The sequence below is a fragment of the Anser cygnoides genome, chromosome 1 (genome assembly GCF_040182565.1).
Source record: "Anser cygnoides isolate HZ-2024a breed goose chromosome 1, Taihu_goose_T2T_genome, whole genome shotgun sequence".
In the NCBI taxonomy this organism is placed as follows: Eukaryota; Metazoa; Chordata; class Aves; order Anseriformes; family Anatidae; genus Anser; species Anser cygnoides.
In genome coordinates, this window is record NC_089873.1 from 204,299,181 (window position 1) to 204,322,273 (window position 23,093).

Genomic DNA, 23,093 nt, shown 5'->3' on the forward strand with positions numbered 1-23,093 from the left:
TTTTTCAAATGAGCATTCTTACATTCGTTTCCCCCTGTAATGTAAAGAAAAGTTTGTTCAGCTGTATTAAATTCTTATGTGTGACTAACGGAAAAAAAAAATCATTAAAATGTCTCAGCTACCAGGCATCCTGGTTTGTTAATTGTTTGTTGGCACTTGTGTTCACAATCAAGCACTCTGGTTCCTTTGTTAAATTTTCCCCTTCTACCCAGAACTGTCTTTTTGGTTATTTTTTAATTTTATTTTTAATATCTGGATATGTAAGTTTGTTCAGGTAAGTTTAAAAAGAAAAATATAGGGTTGTGTCTTGAGAAGTTCCTGCATCGCTTCCCTTGATAACCCACCTATGAGATAATTGAAGGAAGTTACTTGCTTTCATTTTTCTGAATCTTATTCAGCAAGAGGTCTAAAACAAAGGTCTTTTTAATTCCATTTAAACTGAAAAAAGTACAGAAACACTGTCTTCATTTGATGGTGTGCATAAACATTACACTCCATATATAGCAAAAATATCTTTTATTTATAATTTACATTTCCACAAGTGAAAATTGTACATTTTTACATATACAATTTCATTCCATTAAATTTTCACGCATCTACAGAACTTTCACACAATGACACCTGAAACTGTGCAGGCAGTAAGAAATTCAAATACAAAAATGTATTTATTAACCAAACAGTAGCTAAGGCCCTGCCTCAGCTGAATGTTTTTATTTCATATAAAAAGTATTTGCCTTCCAGAGATAACACAGCAGCTTTTCTGTAAAAAAACATACCTTAGTTTATTTAAATAGACTCATCAGGTTCTGTTTTAATATCTGTAGATGCAGGTGTGCTCTCTTCTGCACAGGCAGTAGGGGTGTCATCAGGTTCTTCTTTGACTTTAGGCGAGTCACAGGACTCTTGTGTTTCTTGTTTAACAATGTTCAACATAATATTTAGAGGATTTTCTACAGGAGTCTTGCTGGGAGATGGTGTGCAATCAAATGATGATGTCTGCAAAACAAACGTTAACATAGCATTACCACATCATTAAAATAGCCACTTTTAAATCCTTTTCCCTTTTAGTCTTTCCTGAAATGCAAACATGTTGACAGTAAAGCACTCAAAATCCAAAATTTTACTTTATCAAGATTCGTATAAAGCAAGTTTACTATTTAATAGCGTTACTTTTTCACAATTACTTTGAAAATGTGTCATCCACGTAGCAATGAAATGCTTAACACATTACCATAAAATATTCCTATCTCTCCACAAATGAACTGTACTCCCAAATCATTAAAAATTTAACACACACTATAACACCCACTTCTTTTTTGCAAATTCCTAAGACTATGCATGTTACTCAATAAATTCATGATGTGTTTTCAAATAATGTTTTTGCTTTAGTCATGTACGACACACAACCTGTTATGATACATCACTATGAAAAATGTATCTTAGCAACTTCTGTATTACAAACTTGCCGTGCCCAGGGCCTTTGAATCTTTGTCTGGTCAAATGCAATAGAAAGATGGATTTTGAAGACATCTGCTCCCTGTAAAGTCAATGAACAAACTGAAAGCAAAATGCTTCAAAAATAAGAAGGATTCACTTACGTTTTGGTAGTCTTCATAACAAGATGGATGGTAAATCTGGAAAAGAAGAATTATACACTTAAATACATAAGACTATAGTAGGTGCACAGGTCATGAACAGAACAGTAAATTATGTATCCTACAATTCCTCTAGAACAACAACGTTACAAAGTAGGCAAAGTATGGTGTCAAATGTAACTAGGCAACTATCTTTAGGAAAAGTTATCAGACAAAAAGCCTGGTAAGTATAGGAAATCATATGTGGATAGCTATATATAGAAAGAACTGAACGAATATCTACACCATATATATAAACATTTGCACAATCACAGAATGGTTGAGGTTGGAAGGGACCTCTGGGTCCATCTGGTCCAACCCCTCTGGCAGAGGGGAAGGATCACCTTCATTTTTCTTTTAGCAGAGCAGTATATGAAGGAAGCATAGCGAGCCTATACTAACAGTACCAGGACTTCAAGCATTTCCAAAGGTTGAGGTATTTATGTACTTGAAAGTCAGGAAAACTATCAGGGGAATCCTTCAGGAGAGACAGATCACAATGCTGTCTCACTTTCTAGCTATAAATCTTCAGCTGAGTTTTGTTGTTGCTTTTAACTAGGATGTGGGGAGCACAGGTTGGTTTTTGTTTAAAATATCAACAAGTATCACATGTAATAAAATCAGATTACCTTTTCATCTACTCGTATAGCATTCTTTAGGTGCCACTCTTCCTCTTCCTCGTCCCAATATTGTTCAAATTGCTCTTGGCAAATTTCACAGCTCTGAAAAGTTTTTCAAGTAACAGATATATGATGTTATTGAAATAAAACACATGAATTTCAGGAACTTCACATTTAACAGCTAAATAATGCTCTTTTAAATTAAGATAACTATAGTAGACTAAAAGATGGTTTTTCCTCTACATTTCAAAAGTTTAGAAAATATCGATAAAAACTGAGTACAGTTTGTAAATTTAGCAACAATCATCTGACCTTGAATGTTGTTGTCATTTGAGAAAGGCAAGCTTTGCCCATTCAACTAGAAACTCTCTACAAAACACTTTAACAATCTAATGCTGTGTTACTCCCAGGTAACACAATCCACTACAGGGATTTAGGTAAAACAATCCAGTATGGAGATTTTTTTTTTATGGCATCATCTTCACTTTTCCCCATAACTCAACTTTTGAGTTTCAAGTTAAGAGGGAGAACTCTTACATGAAGTATTAACACCTTTAATACTTCTGTGTAAAATACATAAGTCAACTCCGAGAACAAGCACAAGTACCTTTTAAAACAAAGGCCTTTTAAAAATTAAAGCAAAGGCCTATATGACTCACTAGCTAGTTTCTTATAGGTTTACCATATAAAAACATTTAATTACTTAACTATCTTGTCTACCTAAATACAAACCTGCTGGTTGTTTAAGTCAGAAGATTCAGATAGTTCTTTGTCCTAACACCTAATGTCCTAATGCCTACCTTCTAATGAAAAAAATGTGTAAATATAGCAAAAATCCAGTAAAAAACATTGTTTGAATCACAAGGGATCGTTTCCAACTCACTCAAATTACTCCCCCCTATGGAAGCATTCAGTAAATTGACATGCTTTCCCCATTTCGATTTCACTAAAAAGACTGCATGCCAATAGGCATGTAAGTTTTTGTACTACTGGTTATTAATGCTATCTGCCACACACACAAATGCAACACCTATGAAGTGACTGCACACTGATCCAAAACCAAGACTTCAGCCTACTTTATTGCCCATAGGGTAATACAGACAAGCTGAAACTTACTTCAACTGCTCCAGCTGGTCCAGCAGGGACACTCTGAAACTCTTTCTCTTTTGCAGCTTCTTGTGTCTTGAGCACAACTTCTTCATGGGCTTTTTCAAAAAATTGGCTTTTTGCACGTTCCTCTAGATCAGCTATTTCTTCAAATTCGATCCAATCCTAAGGAAAAGTTTTCATTCACACTCAGACACTTAAGAATAGTCAGAAATATTTAAAACAGAATTAAGGGAAAGAAAAGAAAAATGACATCCCAGAAGTACCTTATTTAGAACATATTACTTCATTGAAACTGAAATGTTTCTCGCATGCAGCAGAGTGCATGTTTTCCAATAATGCTACACTACTCAGAAAACCTTTTCCTTCTATTTCTATTCCATTCTCAGTGCAACCAAAGCAGTACCAACAGCTTCCAGCTGCTTATTGTTCATCATATAATTGCCTTTTGTGTTCTGACAGGCATTTTTAAAAACTGCTTGAAATACCAAATACAACATTGTTTACCATAGGAAAAATCCTGTGAGAATGTAATTTCAACTGCAATCCTAAAGTACATACATAAAATATAACACTGAATCCAGCCTTTAATGTATTAAAGACACATGCTGCATAACTTACCGTTAAACTGTAGTACCACCTTCTGTGCGTAATTTTTCTGCTAACGTCTTTTTCTGTGCGGTTCTGGCGATAATGCCAATCTAAATGATCGGCATAAACATCTGTCTGTGAAGTAGTAAATCTCATTCCACACGAGTAACACTGAATTCCAGTGTATAGTCGATTAATAACACTATCATAACGCCTACAAAAAGGGGAAAAAAAGTTAACATCTTTATGAAAAGAAACAGGAAGTTTATCAGGAAGTTGATTTGCAGAACTGCACAAGCAGAAGAAAAGCATGAATCTACTGTAAGGTTAAGGCATGCAACATAGTTAATTATTCCTGATTTTCATAACAGTCATTTGAAAACATCTGAATAGGCTCATATGAACTATCCATAAGAAACTCGGTACTGTTAGTAGTGTCATACCTACTAACTTCATCACCTAATAGCACACAAAATGGTAACACTAGCATTTGGCTCAGCTTTGCAAACTACCACAAAGGTAGCAAACTTAGGAGTAACAAAGTAACACTGACTTCATTTTGTATCACAGCCTTGCTGCTTAAATGACAACATCCCAATGTGGATAAAGGGAAGTTTTCTGTCATTCATTTTCCCTCTTTTTCCTTCCTGAAGTTCTCCAAGACTAACAACAATCAAGAACTGCACATCCTCAGTCATGAAGTAACAATCAAAAATTGCAGGTCCTCTTAGTCAAAAAGTGGCATAACAGCTTTTAAAAGCTCTCAACTGTCTTGGATTCCACTATTTATATACTTCCATGCCATTATTCTTACTGCAGTGTAAGCTCATGCTACTATACGCACTGTCTGAGTTCTTCAACTGTAAAGTTCGTGAGGTCTGGGACATCTTGATCACTCTGGTCATCCTCCTCCTCTTCAGCAGCTGGCTGGGCTGATGTTTCGTTCACTTCTAAAAAGAATAAAGGCAAGTTCATCAAAATTTCAGTACATTTTAAGAAAGAAGTAAGGTGCTGATGAACCTTCTTTTTGTTTTATCTGAATATTAATAAATACGATCTGAGTATGCTAAGTTGGAAGTGCATAATAATAGCTGAGTCAGTCTCATATTGTAACATCATTAAAAAAGCACAGAACACAGTACACTACTACTCATTTCCATTTAGGAAAACAGTATTTCAGCTAAGCTTTCAACATTAAATTTCAATATTCAGATGAAAGTATTTCAGAAACTGACAAGAATCTGATTATAATCAAGAACAAGTTACTGAGGCAGGGCACCAAAACCACAACTGGCTGCTCTAAATAGCTTAAGCATACACATCAAGTAATACAAGTAATATACATTTTAAAAAGTTAGTAATTCACTTTCGCATGCACCAAATCCTTTCCCACAAAGCTCAGTTCAAGAAAAAAAAAAAAGAGGATGCAAGAACTCACAGGAAGTTCTCACACTTAGCTTTACAATTCAGCTATGTATAACCCACGTAGTTAGAACATAATGGATCTACATACGTGCTGAAGTGGAATCCGTTTTTGACAGTTTGAGAATTCCTGTTGACAACAGCTTAGCAAACAATTCATTGACATCAAGCTGGCCAAGGTGGTTATCAGGATATGAATGTGGAAGGCCTCCTAGAGAAAAACATCAACATTCAATGATAACGATCAAGAATTTACTTCAACTTCTATCAGCACATTTGACAGCACACTATTCCTTCTGTCTCCTGTTACTTCCGTTTTTTTATTTCAAACTATTTATCCACTGTTTGCTTTATATCTAGTTTTTTGACTTACTTCTTCCCTTTCAACAACTTCCTTTGTAACGTAAGTTTTTTGAAGTGCTCTCTATGCTCTCAGCCTTGTAAAGAGACTTCTACTGGATACTGCTTGTTGAAACACAGTATTTTCTCATTTTATCCTTAAATATTTCACCAGGACCAACATACTTCAATTATTTATGACTTGTTGCAAGATTTTTACTAACCAATTCATACACTCAGAATGTTTATACAGCCTGGCAAATGCAAGCCAGACCTACAAACTGGTACCTTTCTGCCATCAAAAAAGCAGACCAAAATCTTGTTCTGCTTTGTTTTAGCACAACTACATACCAAAGCCATGTGGTTAATGAAAAACTAATGAAAGCCTTCACTGTTTGAGGGAAACCCCTAACAAGATTACTCCAAAAACAACATCTACTGCCACCTCACTGGGGTTTCCTTTAGTCCACACAGGCCTAGTACACCACCACAATACAGAAAGCTAATTTTGTGTGTCCACTAGCAAACAGAACAGTCTGAAAGAAACAAAAGGAAGTTAACTGTTTGGTACCTGCAGGGTTCTGAACAAAGCTTCCAGGATTTGGCAAATACTGTTGACCTTGTCCATAAGGTCCTGGCTGAGCAGACATGAGCGAAACCTGTAAAAGTAAACATTTAAGCATTCTTTGCATTGTAATTTATTTTTTTTTAAAGCAATGATAATTTCTACAAATTTCTCGATAACATTATAAATATTAAAATCCTCCCATTAGTGAACTATGTTAATTTGGTATTGAAGGGTCCACAAATGGCTAAGTAACCTTTCCATTGTTTTCATGTCCCATCAGAAAAATAAAAATCAGAAAATTTATTCATTTTTCCTAATATTTAAATGAAAGAAAAAAACACCTTCTCTTCTTTCTGCTTATCCAGCCTTTAAACATGTTTTCCAAGCCCAGTAATTCAAGTTGATCCTTTTCACCAAAACAGAGCTCATCAGAAAAGTTAAACTGGTAAACATCTATCAACAAAGGGCACTACTATTTTTTCTATAATTGAAATAGTATCCACTGTATGAAATGCATTCTGAAGATTGCAGCAACCCAGCTGCAGCAAACTACATACATGAAAATATTTTTAGAGTGAGATTGTAATTTTTTTTTTTCTCAAATTGCTTTCTGGATTTACTAAAAAAAGGTTTACATTGATTAAAATTTGATCCTGTTTGAGGTTAGCAGGACACATCACCTGCTTTTGCTCAATCAGTTAACTCTTCATGTTCAGTTATACCCCAAATGAAAAACGCTCTCTAAAATCTGCAATCTACTGGAAGAAATATTATCATTTTGATTGATGTATAGTTATTTTCTCCTTTTGAAGAAAGCATTACCAACTGGCAATAGCAAAGACAACTAAACTCAAAGCACGCCGATGCCAAGATAATTTTCCAAAAACTGTATTTAACAATGTCTGCATCTTTCTCAGTTCCCCCAAATTATGTGTGTCTGTTACTACTGTCTTGTCACCTGTACTAAAATCTCCAAAAAGACAATAAGATTATTTCTGGTCCATCCTAATTCTATATCTCTTTAGAAAAATTAATCATTTATATTCACTTATATCTTCAGTCATGATTTATAGAGCTGGCCCTATTCAAGTTTAGTGAAAATGCCAGGCTTTCAATTACCTAATTTGTTTTCAAACTAAAAATGCTAATTTCAGTTATACTCTCACCTACAAAATGATTAGATCTATTAATTTCTTTTTTAAAAAATCTTAAAATAACAGTGCATGCCCTTCTTGAATCATCCAGACGCTACGTGATACGGATGACATTTTAAGTCTGAAACCGTCTCCCAGTGCACCAGCTCTTCAAAAAAATTATGTTTTTAGAGAAAGTAAAACTGCTAATTGTCTACACAAAAATACTTCTGCAAGCAAACTATTTACAGCAATAATTCTTACCTGATTACTTCCCACTGCCATACTATTGAAGTTTCCATATTGAGGACCCTGAAGATTTTTTTCATCAAAATAATGTCCAGATGCTCTCAATGAAAAATTCTGTGCTCCTGGGCCAGCTGGCCCATTGAAATTTGGTCCTGGCGAGCCATCAAATATGTCAGGCCTCTGGAATTGCATCCCATGAGATGGTCCATTGTAGCCCTGGCTGGGATGATCAACAAACGGACCACCTTGTCCGTATGGCGACATTTCTAATCTTGAGGCAGGATGGTTAGCTACATTTTCGAACCTTGCACCTTGAAGGCCAAGGGGCAGGTCAAACCTTGAGGCTGGCTGGTGAGGACCATCAAATCTTTGAGGTATGGCTGTATCAAATCGTGGCTGTCCCTGCTGGCCAGGTGCCCTTTCAAATCTTGGGCCAGGCTGTCCGTGAATTCCATCAAATCTTTGCAAAAGAGATAGCTGTCCGGGCTGACCATCGAATCCAGCATGACAGCCATCGAATCTTGGACCCGTCCGTCCCAGAGGACCATCAAATCTAAGTCCACCAGCTCCCTGGTGTACTGGTCCGTCAATCAACCTAGGACCTACACCTGGTGGTCCATGTGGCCCCTCAAATCTGAGCCCGCCCCCTGATGGTCCATGTGGCCCCATAGGCTGCCCATGTGGCCCCTCAAATCTGAGGCCACCTCCAGGTTGACCATGGGGCCCCAATGGCTGTAAATGTGGCCCCTCAAACCTGAGACCACCCCCTGGTTGACCATGAGGCCCCAAGGGCTGACCGTGGGGTCCCTCAAACCTGAGACCACCCCCAGGTTGACCTCGAGGCCCCAGAGGTTGACCATGAGGCCCCTCAAACCTGAGACCACCTGAAGGCTGACCACGGGGTCCGTCAAACCTGAGACCAACTCCAGGTCCTTCAAATCTAGGACCACCTACAGGCTGGCCTGCAGGCCCCTCAAAGCGCAAAGGCCCAAGAGGTCCCTCAAACCTCAGTGGACCTCCTCCTCCAACCTGTCCTGGGGGTCCTTCAAATCTGAGAGCCCCTGCCAGCTGCCCTGGCGGCCCTTCAAATCTTAGGGCTCCCGCTCCCCCTGCCCCCGCCAGTGGTCCATCGAACTGTGATGCACCCGCTCCGACCAACGGCCCCTCAAATCTCAGAGCAGCCTGTCCAGGTGGCCCATCGATTCGAGAATTTGAACCAGCAGCAGGACCATCAACAAAAGGACTTCCTGGTCCATCTACTCCAACCCTTGCAGCAGGTTGTCTAGGTGAGCCATCAAATAGAGGTCTGTCTTCCATTAGTGCACTTATTCTCTGCTTGGCTTCAATGCCTCCAAATCTCGATCCTGGACTTTCTGGAAATGGTGCTTTCTCCGGATCCTCATACCTAGCTCTTTTGAAACGCTCACTGAATGGTGATCTTGGTTCCTCTCGAACACCTGAAAAAAAAATAAAAGCAACATATAACCACCCACCAAAGCGTTGCGATTATTTAACATCTGTAAAATAAGGCAAAAAAAATGTACCAGCTTGCCCGAGAAGCTGTCTTTCTTCACGATTATCAAATCTGCAGATTGCATCACCATCTATTTTCTGGAACTCCGGTGTGCCTTTTCCCTGTTGCCTGAGAGCATCTCTAAATTCCTCTGATTCTCCCCAGCTGTCATAAGGATCGAAGGTTTTAGAACCTCTTGCTCCTTTGGTAGCATTTTGTTCCTCCAGTCTCCGTCGACTCTCAAGCGGTGAAAGGTTATCAGGAAAAGGTCTCTTAGTGCCACTTACAGGAGAATGCCTCCTAGATCTTTCTCCAAATGGCTCTTTTCTGTCAAACTGTACTCCACGCTTCGCTTTTGCTTGCTCACATTCTATTCCAGAAAGCAACGCATCGGGTAGATGATAATCCAAAATATCGTCGGGATCCAACAGATCAAGCCTTGATAATGAATGCTGGACTTGGGTTCTTTTTAATTTAGCTTTGTGTTCGTAGTATGTTAATTCTGCATCAGATAGAAGAGGTTTCTTTTTCAAAACACATTTCTCCTCTGTAGGGCTATCCCACACATTACATCTGTGCTTCCCTTCCTGGTACTGGAACAGCTGTCGAATCTGATGAGCTACCATGAGGAATTCATCTTGAGTTATTTCACCAGATGCTAAGCGATCATTGGCCTGGAACATAAAGTTGAAGTTTAGATTTCTAAAAAGAAAAGAAAAGCACACCTACATCCAGGACACTACTACAAAGACAAGCTAATCAGTATTACCTTTTTAAGTAATTCTCTCTTGCTTGCAGATGTCAATTCTTTGGGAATTTGTAAATTGGCATCCACACTTAACCTGTGCTGCTGCTTTGGTGCTCGGGGTGATAAAATTCCTTTAGCAGCAGGCCAGTTTTCCCGGTGTCTTTGGTGAGGAGATTTACCAAGTGCTTGGTGTTCTTCACTCTGCTGCGAGCTGAAAACAGAACGTATTTAAAATATAAATTATTTCTTTATTCAGGACATACCTGTTACACCCTTATTAGAACTGCTCATGGCAAAACACAATCATCTTAGAATCTAAGTAGGCATAATTTCTCTATTTAACTACAAATAAGGTAAGAAACTTCATCAACAATTTTTGACAATTTGAACATCTCACGGAATCTGACTACACTGAAGTCAGCAGTAGAATTTCCACTGACTTCAGATATAACCTGTTTAAAAGATGGTAACTTACTTTTTATTTTCTTCCCAACCAGATTTCCACCTCTTGCCTGCTTTGGATCCCTGCCAGTTTTCTGCATTCTCCTTTGGATCGGGAGAAGCTTTTGCAGAATGCTGACTTGCTGTTTCTTGAGGCCTGTCTTCTTGGGCTTTTTTCACTCTCCGTGGATCTCGCACCTCTTGTTTCACATTCCGCTTATTAGAATTCCTTTCATCTCTTGCTGCCTGTGTGGCTTCTTCAACGTGAGACTGCTTAGGACCTATCTGACGCATCTTTCCAATTTTAGGAGTTGACGAAGTGGGAGATAAGCTTCTGAGTCTTCTTTTGGGTGATCTCCTCTCTCTTCTTTTTGGAGAATGTGTAGATGGTGACCGTGACTTAGGAGAGCGTGATCGTGACCGTTTTCTGTTACTTGATCTCCCTTGTTTTCCACCCTGTTTTTCTGATTCTTCTGTAGGTGTGTCTTGTTTTTGAACAACACCATTAATTACTTTATTTCTGCTGCCTACTGGTCTATGTTCACACGTCTTATGTTCCTCTTTTTCTTTTTTCTCTATATTTCTCCTCTTCTCTTTCACCTCATCGCCCTCTGGCTTTTCTTGAAGATGTCTTTTCAGTCTTGGATCCCGTTTACTGATTTCAGATACTTTTGTGCTTTCACTTTCCTGGTTTTTAGTATCTTTAGTATTGGGTAACTTGTTTTTCAAAGGAGATGGTGATTTAGATTTTGCTTCTGACTGATCAAGATCTTTCTTCTGCATTTTTTCACCTGCTTTCAATTTCTCTTGTTTTGTGGAGTTTTGTTTTTCAGCCTGTGATGTTTTGCTTGCCTTGGTATCAGACTGACTGGTTGTGTTTGGTGGAAATTCTTTCCTATGAGATTGATCTTTAGCATGAGAAGAATGTTGAGCCATCCTATTAAGTCGAGGATCCCTATTTACTATTTTGACATCATGAAGTGGAGGACTTGGGGATGGTTTGATTTTTTCAGATTGCACAGAAGTCTGATGAGGTGGTTTAACTGTCATATGAGGTGCCTGAGACACATGTGGCTTGGAAGGTGCTGGAACTGAAGCTATAGTAGATGATCCTTGCTGAACACTAAGAGAAACAGCCTGAAATAGGGGGAAAAAAACAGCATTAACCTGCATGATACAACTCCTACCCAGAGATACTCATGTTCTGACTTGAAAACAAAACTATAAATAGAAAACACTTGTAGTTATATAAGGTTCAGCCATTTAACTGAAAATGACCAATTAATTGCTAATCACAGACATTAAAATAATGCAGCACCTTCAGAAAAGATCAAGTGATAACGCAAAATCAATGCAACATCAATGCTGCAAAATACGTAACCTAAACACGTTCTCATTACAGCATTATTTTTTCTATATATTCGACATATTCATGACAACTAAACTGACAAATATCTGATTTTTATCCCCTACACTTCTAAGATGTTTATTTTCTATCATCAACAGTTAAAACTGGAAGACTTTCTATTATGAATGTAAAACAATACGACTTAACCGCCACCTTCAGATGTTGGCATTAAACCAAACTGACCCTGTGAGGAAACTGCCTTTGTATTGCTAACAATCAGGATTCCTTGTTCTATAAAGAAATGCTACTCTTTTTCAAAGCAAATATATTTGAAAAAGCCTGTCTTGTGGTGAACCACAGGAAGGGGTGCAAAACTAGGATCATAGGCACACATTATTTTGGAGAGAAGTTAGTAACAAAACACAAAAGCTTCTTTTAAACCTGTTTTGAGTGCAATTCTTGCAATTTGTAGGTAGCAAATATTGGTCTAGAACACCAGAACAAGTTGCACTGCTCTAGTCCTAAAAGAGCGACACTTCTCTGACATAATTTACTGCAGTTACCTGTATAGCTAAGGTACTATCCAAAAGTGAGACCCAACTATGGACATTTCATCAACTACCCTACTCACCAGCTGTGCTTTAGTCTGTTCCAGCTCCAGCTCTAATTTTTTTTGCTGAAGTTCTAACAACTGTTTTTGCTTTGCAAGCAATTGCTGCCTTATCAGTTGCTCCTGTGTCAAATTCTTTTGTATTTCAGGAACAGCTGGAGGAGTAGAGGCACCAGAAGTGACAGCAGAGGTAGGTGCAGTAGATTCCTCTGGCTAAAAACAAAGATAAGAACAAAGTTACACATAAAATCTTAATGGAATCAGCTAACTATCTCCTCTAACTGTTATGGTGACCCAACACTGGGACTTTGTTTAACAGTTACAAATTGCATTTCTAATGCAAAATATAAAACATTTTAAAACTTTTGCTCCATTAGAATTTGCCCACTGTGACAGGATTAATATGCTATTTAATATATCAATGTTCAGAAATCTAGGATTCAGTTTTGAAATACAAAAAACAAACCCATCAAATATTCTTAGTTAGGAAATTGCTCTTACCTGTCTACAAAGATCAGATGCTTCATTCTTAATATACTAAATTGTCAAAAAACAGCACACAAACAATGAAAACTACATATGTTACCACGTGTTCATACAGTAGGAATAAAAACTTACCGATTTATTTAAAAACTTAGGATTCACATGGATGCTAGAAGTATTCACATTTGGGGGCAGAGGTTTAATTGGCCAAGCAGGATCTAATGAGTTGACTCTGACATCAAGGGCATATAGTTTCTTCAAAGGAAAAATATCATCCCATGTGGAGCGTAATTTAAATAAACTTTTCCTAGTATTTTCATCCACCTAAAACAATAAAACAATTCTATGGCTTGTTAAGTTAATATAAAACAACTTCTAAAACTTTTCTGTAGAACTTAAAGCTTCATTTGTTTAATATTCTTATCAATTTTATCGTTTTAACACCATGAACTGGCTATACAGAACTTATAAGCAAAGCAGACTTTTACATCTACACCAACAGAATCAGTAACAGAAACTCAGATGTGGAATTGTCATTTCAAGGCCATTTGAAGGTTTTATTGTGTATTACCATTCTCTGAGAATTTTCTTTCAACTTTTCCATTACCAAAATTCTCACTTTACTTGGCCAATTTCTGTGAAAAAGAAAATACAGTAACAAAAATATCGAAAGGCAGCAGCCTCTGAGACGATACATTATTCAAGTGTTTGTGCTGAATGGCATAGAGCAATGGCAAACAAGTCAGAGAACAATGAATTTTCTGAACAGAAAAGGTGTTTTGTTCAGCTGTTTAATCACTGAAGGGTTTTTTTTTTTCCTAACAAATCCAACAAAATGTATGTTAGCTAAAATGAATTCAACCATATTTCAGGTCTAATTTTGCAGTTGAACTATCTGTGAGCCACAAATTAAGCATATTTGCAGTACTGCCTCCCATTTTTTCTCTCTTTACAATTAGATTGAATCATCTCATGACAGGCAAGTCAGAAACTCACATTAAAGCAAAATTCTGTTCATCTCATAACTCAAGTAGTTAATTTAAATAAATTTAAAACATTTGAGGACAAAAGCTGTCCTACTGTGAATAATCTAACTCAATCATGAAGCATTGACCCTGGAAACCCTTTTTTGCTACAGTTTTATGTTAAGATGTTACAGCAAGACATACTGTCCAGAAGTTCAGAAAGTTCAGAGGTTCTTTGAAGAGGGAGGGTGGCAGGAACTCCAACAAAAATAATTCATAATTAGCTACTGGGGAGTGGGATGGTGCATCTATGCAATTTTCAATGAGTGGGTACGAAGCTGACCATGAAAGGTGCTGTAGTGACTGAGCAAGTTTCTGACTTTGTTACGTGTTTAAAGATACCTCAGTGACCATTTACTGGTAAACAAATGCTTTTAACAATGTCAGTGACTAGAATTCCATCTTGCAATACCATCAATTAAGTTATCTGAAGTGACTGCTACTTTACACAATTAATACAAATTCAATAGTTCTAGTTAGCTTAGTAGACAGTTACGCTACCAAACTCTGGAAAATCAGTTATTATCAGTTATTATCCAGAGCTTCAGCTGCCAGAAGTTTAAATGCAACTCAGTGAAGAACACAATCTAATACTGGAAAAACAAGTGAATGTCTACCTATCTACTCTACACACAGGAGTTTAAATTTTCTGTGGTCATTATTACAATCTGTTCCTTATTTAGCCATGCACTATACATGTGAAAACCATATAGAAAACATACTAGGATCACAGATCCTCACTGGTATGTAAAGATAAATATGCAAAGCTCCACTCATCTCATTCATATGAGACGCTACTTTCTCAGAGTATACAGGATACCACAGAAGTTAACCCTTCATTTCAGATCCAACATAAAGCCGTTCAAGTCCAATCTTTCAAAAAATGGACTTGGATTTGCCTTTCTCACTGAAGAATAAGCACAATTTACTTTTCTGTGGTTAAAAACTGAGAGAAAAAAAATGTGGCAGTTGAATGAAATTAAAACATATTTGTAATGTAACAGCAATACACTCTTATGACCTTCTCCCCCACATACATATATTTAAATCACAGACCACCAAGAGAGTATCAGGTGTTAGTGATATTCTTCATAGTTTAAGCACTCGTTTTGTACATCAAAAATTATGTGCATCAGACAAATCTAACTACAGGAGAGGGAAGAAAGCTCTGAGAAATCTCTACAAAACTGATTCTCAGTATACTCCTGACATAAAGGCTATTTACTATCTTAAAAAAAAATCAACAATTCACAATTAATTGGTCTGTATATTACAAAAAGTCCATCCAGGTAACAGTAACCAAAAAAATTAGTAATACCTTGCCTGGATAGAAAAATTACAGAAGTTTAGGAACCAAATTAAGTAAGACTTTATATTTTTGGCTAACTTAACTTACACACTTGACAACAACAGGAATACCCATCCACATTATAGATACATACTGAGATTTATAAAAACCAATTAATTCTTATGGTTTACCACCCAAGAAAACCCAAAACTGAAAGCATGTGTTTATTTTACCAGGAACAATTTTGCTTAGAATACAGAACTTTTCTGAAAGTGTATATACCTTTTCAAATACACAAATAAATGTTGCAACTAGGTTTTTAGTAAATGCAGTAAGATACTCTCTTCCCACATTCTTGACAATGGAATCCATAAGGTACATAACAGGGAGCTTCTCTGATGCAGGAGCCTGGAGTAATAAGAAGAAACTGAGAAGTTTAGTACAACAAAACATACTTTAAGCTATTTAAATAAAGGGATTACCAATCCCAGAAATACAGACCTCTCATTTTGGTTGCCACTATAAACACCAAGGGATTTGCTTGGGATTTTTTGTTTATACAAAAACTTAATTTGGAAAATCAATACTCAGTTCATAGTACAATGCAGTGGGTCTATCACAGAAAAAAAGGAACACCTTAGGTTATTCTGTTTGTGTCTCAAAGCTTTGGGGAAAAAAAAAAAAAGAAAAAAAAAAAAGAAGCCCACAAGACAGCATTACTGCTAGCGTACCGAGTGTAACCTTTCAAAACCCACTTGAGAAAGTAAGTTAGCAGGAAACCATCATTAGCACTTCAAGGAACTTCTAAAAATCGTTTATAATTCAGACCTCCTGAATGCTTGTTTTTCGGGATTTCACAGAACACAAATCAGACTTCTGGCAAACAGCCCAAATTAGTGAACTTCTGCAGCCGTAGATTATATGTAGAGTATCACAGTCTTTTTATATACTACACGCAGAATAGGTCGCAACTATTGCATTGTAATCCAAACGAACGGAGCAAGGAGTCCCATTTTCTCTTGGCACTTGTAGATAGTGACAGTCAGGTTTTCAGTTAGATGTGCAGTTAGAACAAAGTTCTAAATCCAGACAAAACTCAATCATCAAGTCGACCCGGCAAAGACACAGAGAAGCTCAGGAACTGCAACCACAATTTTCACAGATGGGAGTCTTCATATTCTGGACACATCTTTGCTACAAGAGGCAGCTTGTTTTTTTTTTGTTTGTTTGTTTGTTTTGGTTTGTTTGTTTGTTTTTAAATCCACATTCAAGCCTTGTAGCAAGTTTGTGCGTTAGAAGTGTGGTGACGCTGGACTGCTACAGCAACTTCTAATGTACACCAAGCACCACTGGCCCAAATCAAGGTGTTTTTAATGCCCACCACGGGCTTTCACAAGCAGAAGGCACAGCAAAGTTCCAGAAAGCACCAGCAAGTACACAGACTTGTTGAAGAGGACAATGTGAAAGACAACACCACAAGCTGCACGTCGACCGCGATCCCCTTAGAGGAGCATCCACTCATAATAACTTTTAAGTCCCATTCACCATCCGGTAAACTCAGGATAAAACCAGAATAACTTCACCGCTCATTTTAAACAGGACGGGCTACCCTGTTAACGCCTTACTTCACAGCCCCATTGTCCAGACAAGTGTGTGGAAGTGCTCTTGCTTTACAATTCTTCCTTCCCCATTAAGGTGGTTCACAGAAGGGCAATAGTACTTTTATATGGGTAAATCACATTGTTTCCTCACCCTTAAGTGTGTATTAATTCACCATGGCCTGAAACTTACATCGGAAAGGTCGGTTTCTTGTTAACTGGGGGGGAGGGGATCACTGCCTCTGAGCATACCGAAAACCGTAATAGGCAGGTGATATTTTTTGGATATGGAACAAACGAAAAGTGCAGTTAAGCTACCTAAAACTAATTGTGGTACATTAAAATATTTTACAGCACTTGTATTACCTGAGAGCTGAGCACACTGACTTAATACTGAGCCGTAAACAAGCTAATATGCAAGTGGTTAGAATAAGGGCATCTCTCTAGTCTCAACGCTCCAACCCTGGATGTAAAACTACTTAATATTAAAATGTCCGGGAAATACTGGTTTCTTCTTTAATTCAGCCTACACAATGGCACATTAAAAACACTAAGTTCTGAATGCCTTCCTTTATTAAAAAAAATGACAGTGCACAGTTTCTGACTTTCAAAGTCAGCTTTTAGGGAAACAAAGAGCTGTCTCAGCAGCACCAATGCCCAAGAGCTACTGGCATAGTACACCATATTCTTCCATTTCACCAGCGTTTGGAAGTAGCTCACTACCCTCCGCTAAGTTTAAAGTTTGAAACGCCGGGGCATCCATTTAGCAGCAAAGGCACTGTGGCAAGTTTAACTGTCACCTTCATTACGCATCAGACTGTTTAAAAGCAATCATACAGGGAAAGACTGTAATCTAGTAAGGACGCCTACTTCAAAATATGACACAGAATCACAAGTTCAGCAGCGTATCCTGCTTCAAAGATAAGCTATTCGGGTGTTACATTTTAAGAACCAGGACTTAAATATGCTTGGAATACTTAAGCCTTCACTTCTGGAAATGTTTATTATGTCAAGCTATCTAGCACACATTCCAATAACCACACAAGGGAGTCCCAGATTTGAATGTATTTTGTTTTCAGGCGATCTACACAGCATCCCCTAGCAAGAAAGAGACCCACATGACGCTAACCAAAAGGCAGGGAGGCTCCACATAACCACCGGAACACAGAAGAATGCTAACTCTGTGTTTCTCAGCTTAATATTAAAAACTGCATCACATAATTCCCACTGTTCTTTCAAAAAATGTATGAAAGCTATTGTTGGAAATGTGTGGCTTTTTTTATTAGTTTCCTCAAAAGTTTCAACCTTAAAAAAAATCATATCTGGTAATTGAACCCCGAGTCACAAACTTGTGAAAAAAATTGTTTAAAAAACAACCTTGTATACAAAATGGGTCTTGGAAACAAATTCTGCACTATACAATGGTAAATAAAAAGACAAATACATATTTCACACTTTTTATTTACAAATTTTATAATACCAGTCACACATTTCAGAACCATTTATTAAATTGTAAAGCAGACCACTCAAGTTTTACACTAAACAAACTGTCTCCAGGCAACACTTTTTAAAAGTGGCTTAGTAAAGGAGATCACTTTCCCAAAAACAACTAAGAACTTGCCTTGAATAAACCACAGTCACAAACAGTAACTAGGCAAAACTAACCATTGATACAGGATTTAAGACATCTTTAAAAAACACACTTCAGGGCAGACTCTAAATCACCCAGAAATGAAGAAATTTGACAGCATTGATATTATCACAAGTTACGTTATATACATCCACTGCCCTTTAGGAGATATAATGGTGAGATCTATTAGATTGAGGTCACCTCCCCAAGGAATGGCAAAACTTGGCCACTGGCAGCATTTAAAACTAGACTGGAAGAGGTCTGTGGAACACTAAAGAGCCATCCTGCATTGATAGAAAGACAGATTAAATAACTTAAGAGATCCTTCCCTCCCCATCGTTAGATAGTACAATTCTCACCATTATAAACCATGATTTAAAGCCAAAAGGAAAAAAAGCCTATGAACAACTGATATCAGAGGGAGCAAGGGAAACAACGGGGGAGGGGTGACTGGCAGGAATCGGGACGGGACTGAAAGAAGATCGCTTTTCTTATAAAAAGGTCCTGGTAAAAAGGTGCGGCAAACCCCCATCCATGTGCTGTGGCTGACTGATGTCAGCAACTGCCTGGGTTGGGCTCAGAGGGAGCCTCCTCTTTCCCTTCTTTTTATATCATGTGCCTTTCAGACGCCATGTTAGGATCCTACAGGCTGCTGCAGTTTCTACAGTTAGGGAGAATTACTTCTTCCCTATCCTCGACCGATAAACTTCTCTAGCCAAGATGAATTAGATCCACACACAACACTAGCTTTTACTCAAGGCACAGATCACCTGAAATCCAAACAGGTTATCCCCAAGCCCACGTAATTTTCTCTAAGCAGGTAGAGCAAAACAACCCCCATCACCACCACACGCAGACTTCTCTACCCAGAGCAGATGATCACCTTTCACCCACAAACTTTTCTGACAGATTAGTGTCGGGTCTCCCCCGCCCCCCGCCAATTAATATCCCACAGGGACCACACTGGGAAAATAACCTTATCTTCTGAACTATAATATATTTAAATGTATTTTATACTTAAAATGATGCTTAAAGTATTACTTAATCGTTAAATTTAGTCCTTCTAAAGCGGACAACTGCCGTGCTGCAAACTCCATCTTATTTCCGTTCCTTCGAACTACCCAGAAAATAAAAAAAAAAAAAAACAACTCCACCATATCCCCCCGGCCAGGCCCTCCCTATAGATCGCGGTACTCATCTAAGGGTAGAAAATCGCTTAAATGCAACGCTTGGGGACTACAACACCAGCTTCGAGACGCTCAACACTGGCTCCGGGGAAGGGGGAAAACCCAGCGAGGAGGGCGAGGTGCTGCTGCCCAGTCACTGCCGGGCCGCCATGTTGTGCTGCCTGCTATTTATTTCCACGGGGCTCCTCCACTCGCCAGCCACGCTTTGCCCTTTTTTTTTTTATTCTCTCCCCCCCTTTCCCCCCCCCCAGCGGCTTTTGGTGGGGGCGAGTCCCAAACCCTCCCCCCTGCTACCGACACCCCTCCTCTGCGGCTGGGTGCTGGGGGAGCCCTTCCCCTCCCTCGAGTCCCCTGCTCCCTATGGTTTTTCATTGGGAAGGGGGGGGGGGGGGGAGGTGGGGTTGGGGAGGGGTTGGGGGAAGCAGCAGCCTTATCGAAGCCCCGCGGTGTTTAGGACGAGCTCCCGTGCTCCCTGACCCCGCCTGAGCCCCGCTCCCCTCCGCCCCCTGCTCTCCCGGCAGCGACCCCAAACTCCTGACCCTCTCCCCAATAATAAGTAAATAAATGAAAACCTCTGGGCTTCCTGTTTTCGGGGAAAGCCGTGCCCTCTCTGCTCACCCCTGGCTAGCCCACCCCTCTCCCTGTTTGCCTGCGAGCCCCCAGCCCAACCGCCCCCACCCCACCACCAGCCTTCCTCAGCCCCTCCTCCGCCCCCCCTTTCTCCTGCCCTAATTCCCCTCCTTCAGGCCCTCATCTCCCCCCTTTTCGCCTCCTCTGGGTCAGCTTCACCCCACCACCCCTCCTCGGGCCGTCTCCCCCACGCCCTTTTCCTTTCCCCTCCCCCTCCACCCTCCCCGAGGCCGCCCCTAACCCGCAGCCCCGGGCCGGCTTATCCCCCCAGCAGTATAGGTAGGAGTAGGAGTCGGTGGAATATAAAAACCTTGGCGATTTGCGCCTCGATCAGGGAGACGATGTCCTTGGCGAAGGGCACGTTCTCCTCAGCCAGGATGGTCAGCATGTTGATGTGCGGCTTGCTGTTGAACGTCAGGTCTTCCAGCGACGACTGGTAATCGCGACACGCGTCCTCCCGGGCCTCGCTGCTACCAGCGCTGCCCTCCGGGGCCGACATGTTCCTCCGACCGGGGCGCCCCGACCCCCACCGACCGACAGCCCCCTCCCCGCGATCTCCCCCCTTTCTTTTCCTTTTTTTTTTTTTTTTTTATGCTGCCGCCGCCTCCGCCGCCGAGCGATGCCGCCCCCCCCGCCGCTGCCGCTGGGCTTCCTCTACCGCATCCTTCGGGCCGCGGCTCCCTCCAGCCGCCGGCGCTGCTTGAGGTGCTCGTGCCGGTGCCGCGGGTGCCGCCGCGCCTCCGGTCGGTCGGCCGGCCGCCGGCTCAGTCCGGGCGCTCACAAAATGGCGGCGGCGGCTACGGCCCGCGGACCTCTGCCTCCAACCGTTGCGTCATGTGAAATTGCGCTGAGGGGAAAGGGGCCGGCGGCTTGGAAAGCCCCTTTTGTTCCCTCGCCGCCTCCCGATTGGCTGGCGGATCCCCTGCTCGAGCGCCGATTGGCGTGCCCGGCAGCGCGCCCGCCTTCGGGCGGTTGGGAACGCCTCTTCTCCCCGCTGATTGGTTTCTGCGCTCAAGGCCCGCGCTCGCCCCTGAAGGACGGCTCGCGATTGGCCGCGTTTCCCTACCCCCTTCGCTCCTCACTCGCTAGGCCTTGTCCTCCCGCCTTCCCTTTCCGCCCTCGAGCTCCGATTGGGGCCCCGCGCTCAGTCCCGCCTTTTCCTCCCGACCCTCGGTGCTGATTTGCGCCCCCGGCGAGGCCCCACCCGCGCCGCGCTCACTATTGGCTCATGGTTGCCATAGCAACGCGGCCTACCCGCCGCCGCCCCTGCGGCCTAGGCCCGGGGGAGAGGCCGCGGCCTGGTGGCCCCTCAGGGCCCCGCTCCGCACCCGCCTTGTCCCCTAACGGGGAGCTTGTGGCGATGGAGCCCGGCGGATGTGTGCAGCCACAGAATTCCCTCATCGGGAGGGAGGCAGCGCCCCCTGCTCTGCTCCCAGTCTGCCCTGTGCCTTTTTACCCCCAAAAAACAGGGGTTTAGGTCCTTGTGCCAGTCACTCCAAAAAAACAGGGGTTTAGGTCCTTGTGCCAGTCACACCTAAAAACCAGACAGCGTTTAGGTCAGAAATTAGAAGACACTTCTTAGTTCAGTTGTCCCTCTCAAGGGGTCAACGAGCAGCATTTGGGGCTTGCAAACTCCAAGGTTTGGAGGTAGCAAAACCTGCTCTTTTGTTATGGTACTTGCCCAAAGTTGATAACGCTCGGTTCTTAAGGTCCAGCTCTTCCTTGCCCCCTCTTCACATGTTACTTATTAACTGTGAGGAGCCGTCAGCAGGGCGAAGGAGGCCATGGGCAAATGCTTTGTTAAAATACACTTGCAAATTAAAGTACACTTGCAAAACGCTCCTGTCACAAAATCGTTTTTATAGGATGTCTGCATGTGCAGTAGAAAGCAAAAATTGAGACTTGGCAGATCTGTGGTAAAAACAGCTGTTTGCCCTTTTATCTCATAAAAAAAAACGTATTTTAGTTTCTATCTCAGCGTTCGCATCCTTTTCTGAAAAATGAGACCTTCAAAATGGGGAAGAGGGGGCAGGAAACGCACCGGCGTCTTTAATCTGCCTGTTTAATTGGATGTTCATGTTTGTTCCGGTACACCTCGAAATGCTGTACGTTGCACACACCACTTCTCCTTTGCAGTGTGCCATCGTAAGATCAGAAAATGAAACTCAAGTTTTTGTTTCCGTCCAACTGAAGCTAGGACTTCAAGGCTTTTTCTCGGTGTAAATGTTAGCCAGCTATTTGAAGACACGCTGCCTGTGACAAATATTAATCATGTACCAGGAGTCAAGCCATAATGTAAACTCAGTTTATTTGGCAAAAACAGTATATAGTGTTCAGCTCCTAGGGGAAAAATGTGGGGGTGGGGAAATCGAGCTCCTCCCAAAAGTACTATATTTGTAAGTTAGAATGCTCCCTCATAATAATTACCGGAGTAAAACCGATAAAACAAGCAAAACTGCTTTGATGAGGGTGTCATGTAGACCAAGGCCACCCTCAAAAGCAGATTTGCTGTTTATAAGTCAGCAACCAACGGAGGCTGGTGTGAGGCGAAGCAGTTATCAGCCCTCCGGAGCACACCCCCAGGATCCCTGAATCCACGCACACCCTGCATGCCTGAGCGCATCCAGTATTTCAGCGTGTTATTAGTTTGTCTTTACTGGTCGTAGGACGCAGCCAGTGGTACCTCCGCGAGGTCTGCCGGCTGTTAGCCCGTGAGGCCCCCATGCTAATGAGTTGTGGGAACACTCCATCCTGCAAGAGATTCGTGGAACAGCTCATTAGGAGCGGCACAGAAACCCATGTTGAGTCTGTCGTTGGGCTGCCTAATGAAAAGTTGCTCATCGCTACAGAAATTGCCATGCCAACACTAAGGCCAGAGCGTGGATTTATCCTTGGCTGCAAAAGCGTGCTTCGTTACCTGCGTTTTTGA

The 23,093-nt window shown here is 40.9% G+C and overlaps 1 protein-coding gene across 2 annotated transcripts; it reads right to left on the minus strand.

The window, feature by feature from the left end:
- Positions 1 to 499: 499 nt before the first annotated feature.
- On the minus strand, positions 500 to 21,005 carry PCF11 (PCF11 cleavage and polyadenylation factor subunit). 2 transcript variants are annotated; one of them, XM_066989921.1, is made up of 16 exons: positions 20,475 to 21,005; positions 15,402 to 15,527; positions 12,942 to 13,130; positions 12,345 to 12,536; positions 10,400 to 11,502; positions 9,946 to 10,135; positions 9,208 to 9,850; positions 7,679 to 9,120; positions 6,285 to 6,372; positions 5,466 to 5,585; positions 4,797 to 4,899; positions 3,983 to 4,166; positions 3,371 to 3,526; positions 2,264 to 2,356; positions 1,599 to 1,634; positions 500 to 996 (listed from the first exon to the last, which is right to left on the minus strand). In XM_066989921.1, the coding sequence occupies exons 1-16, from the start codon at positions 20,661 to 20,663 to the stop codon at positions 787 to 789; spliced, it is 5,064 nt and encodes a 1,687-aa protein (XP_066846022.1). In that variant the 5' UTR covers positions 20,664 to 21,005; the 3' UTR covers positions 500 to 786. The 2 variants fall into 2 exon arrangements, with proteins under 2 accessions (XP_066846022.1, XP_066846021.1); XM_066989920.1 differs by having other exon boundaries at positions 4,797 to 4,902; positions 20,475 to 21,004.
- Positions 21,006 to 23,093: the final 2,088 nt, after the last annotated feature.

Excerpts from the sequence above, each read along its gene's own strand:
- PCF11 (XM_066989920.1), bottom strand. The coding sequence starts at position 20,663 with ATGTCGGCCCCGGAGGGCAGCGCTGGTAGCAGCGAGGCCCGGGAGGAC. Across the intron at positions 9,851-9,945 it reads AGAGAGAATTACTTAAAAAG|GCCAATGATCGCTTAGCATC; the intron begins GTAATACTGATT and ends TTTATGTTCCAG. Across the intron at positions 4,903-5,465 it reads AACGGATTCCACTTCAGCAC|AAGTGAACGAAACATCAGCC; the intron begins GTATGTAGATCC and ends TATTCTTTTTAG.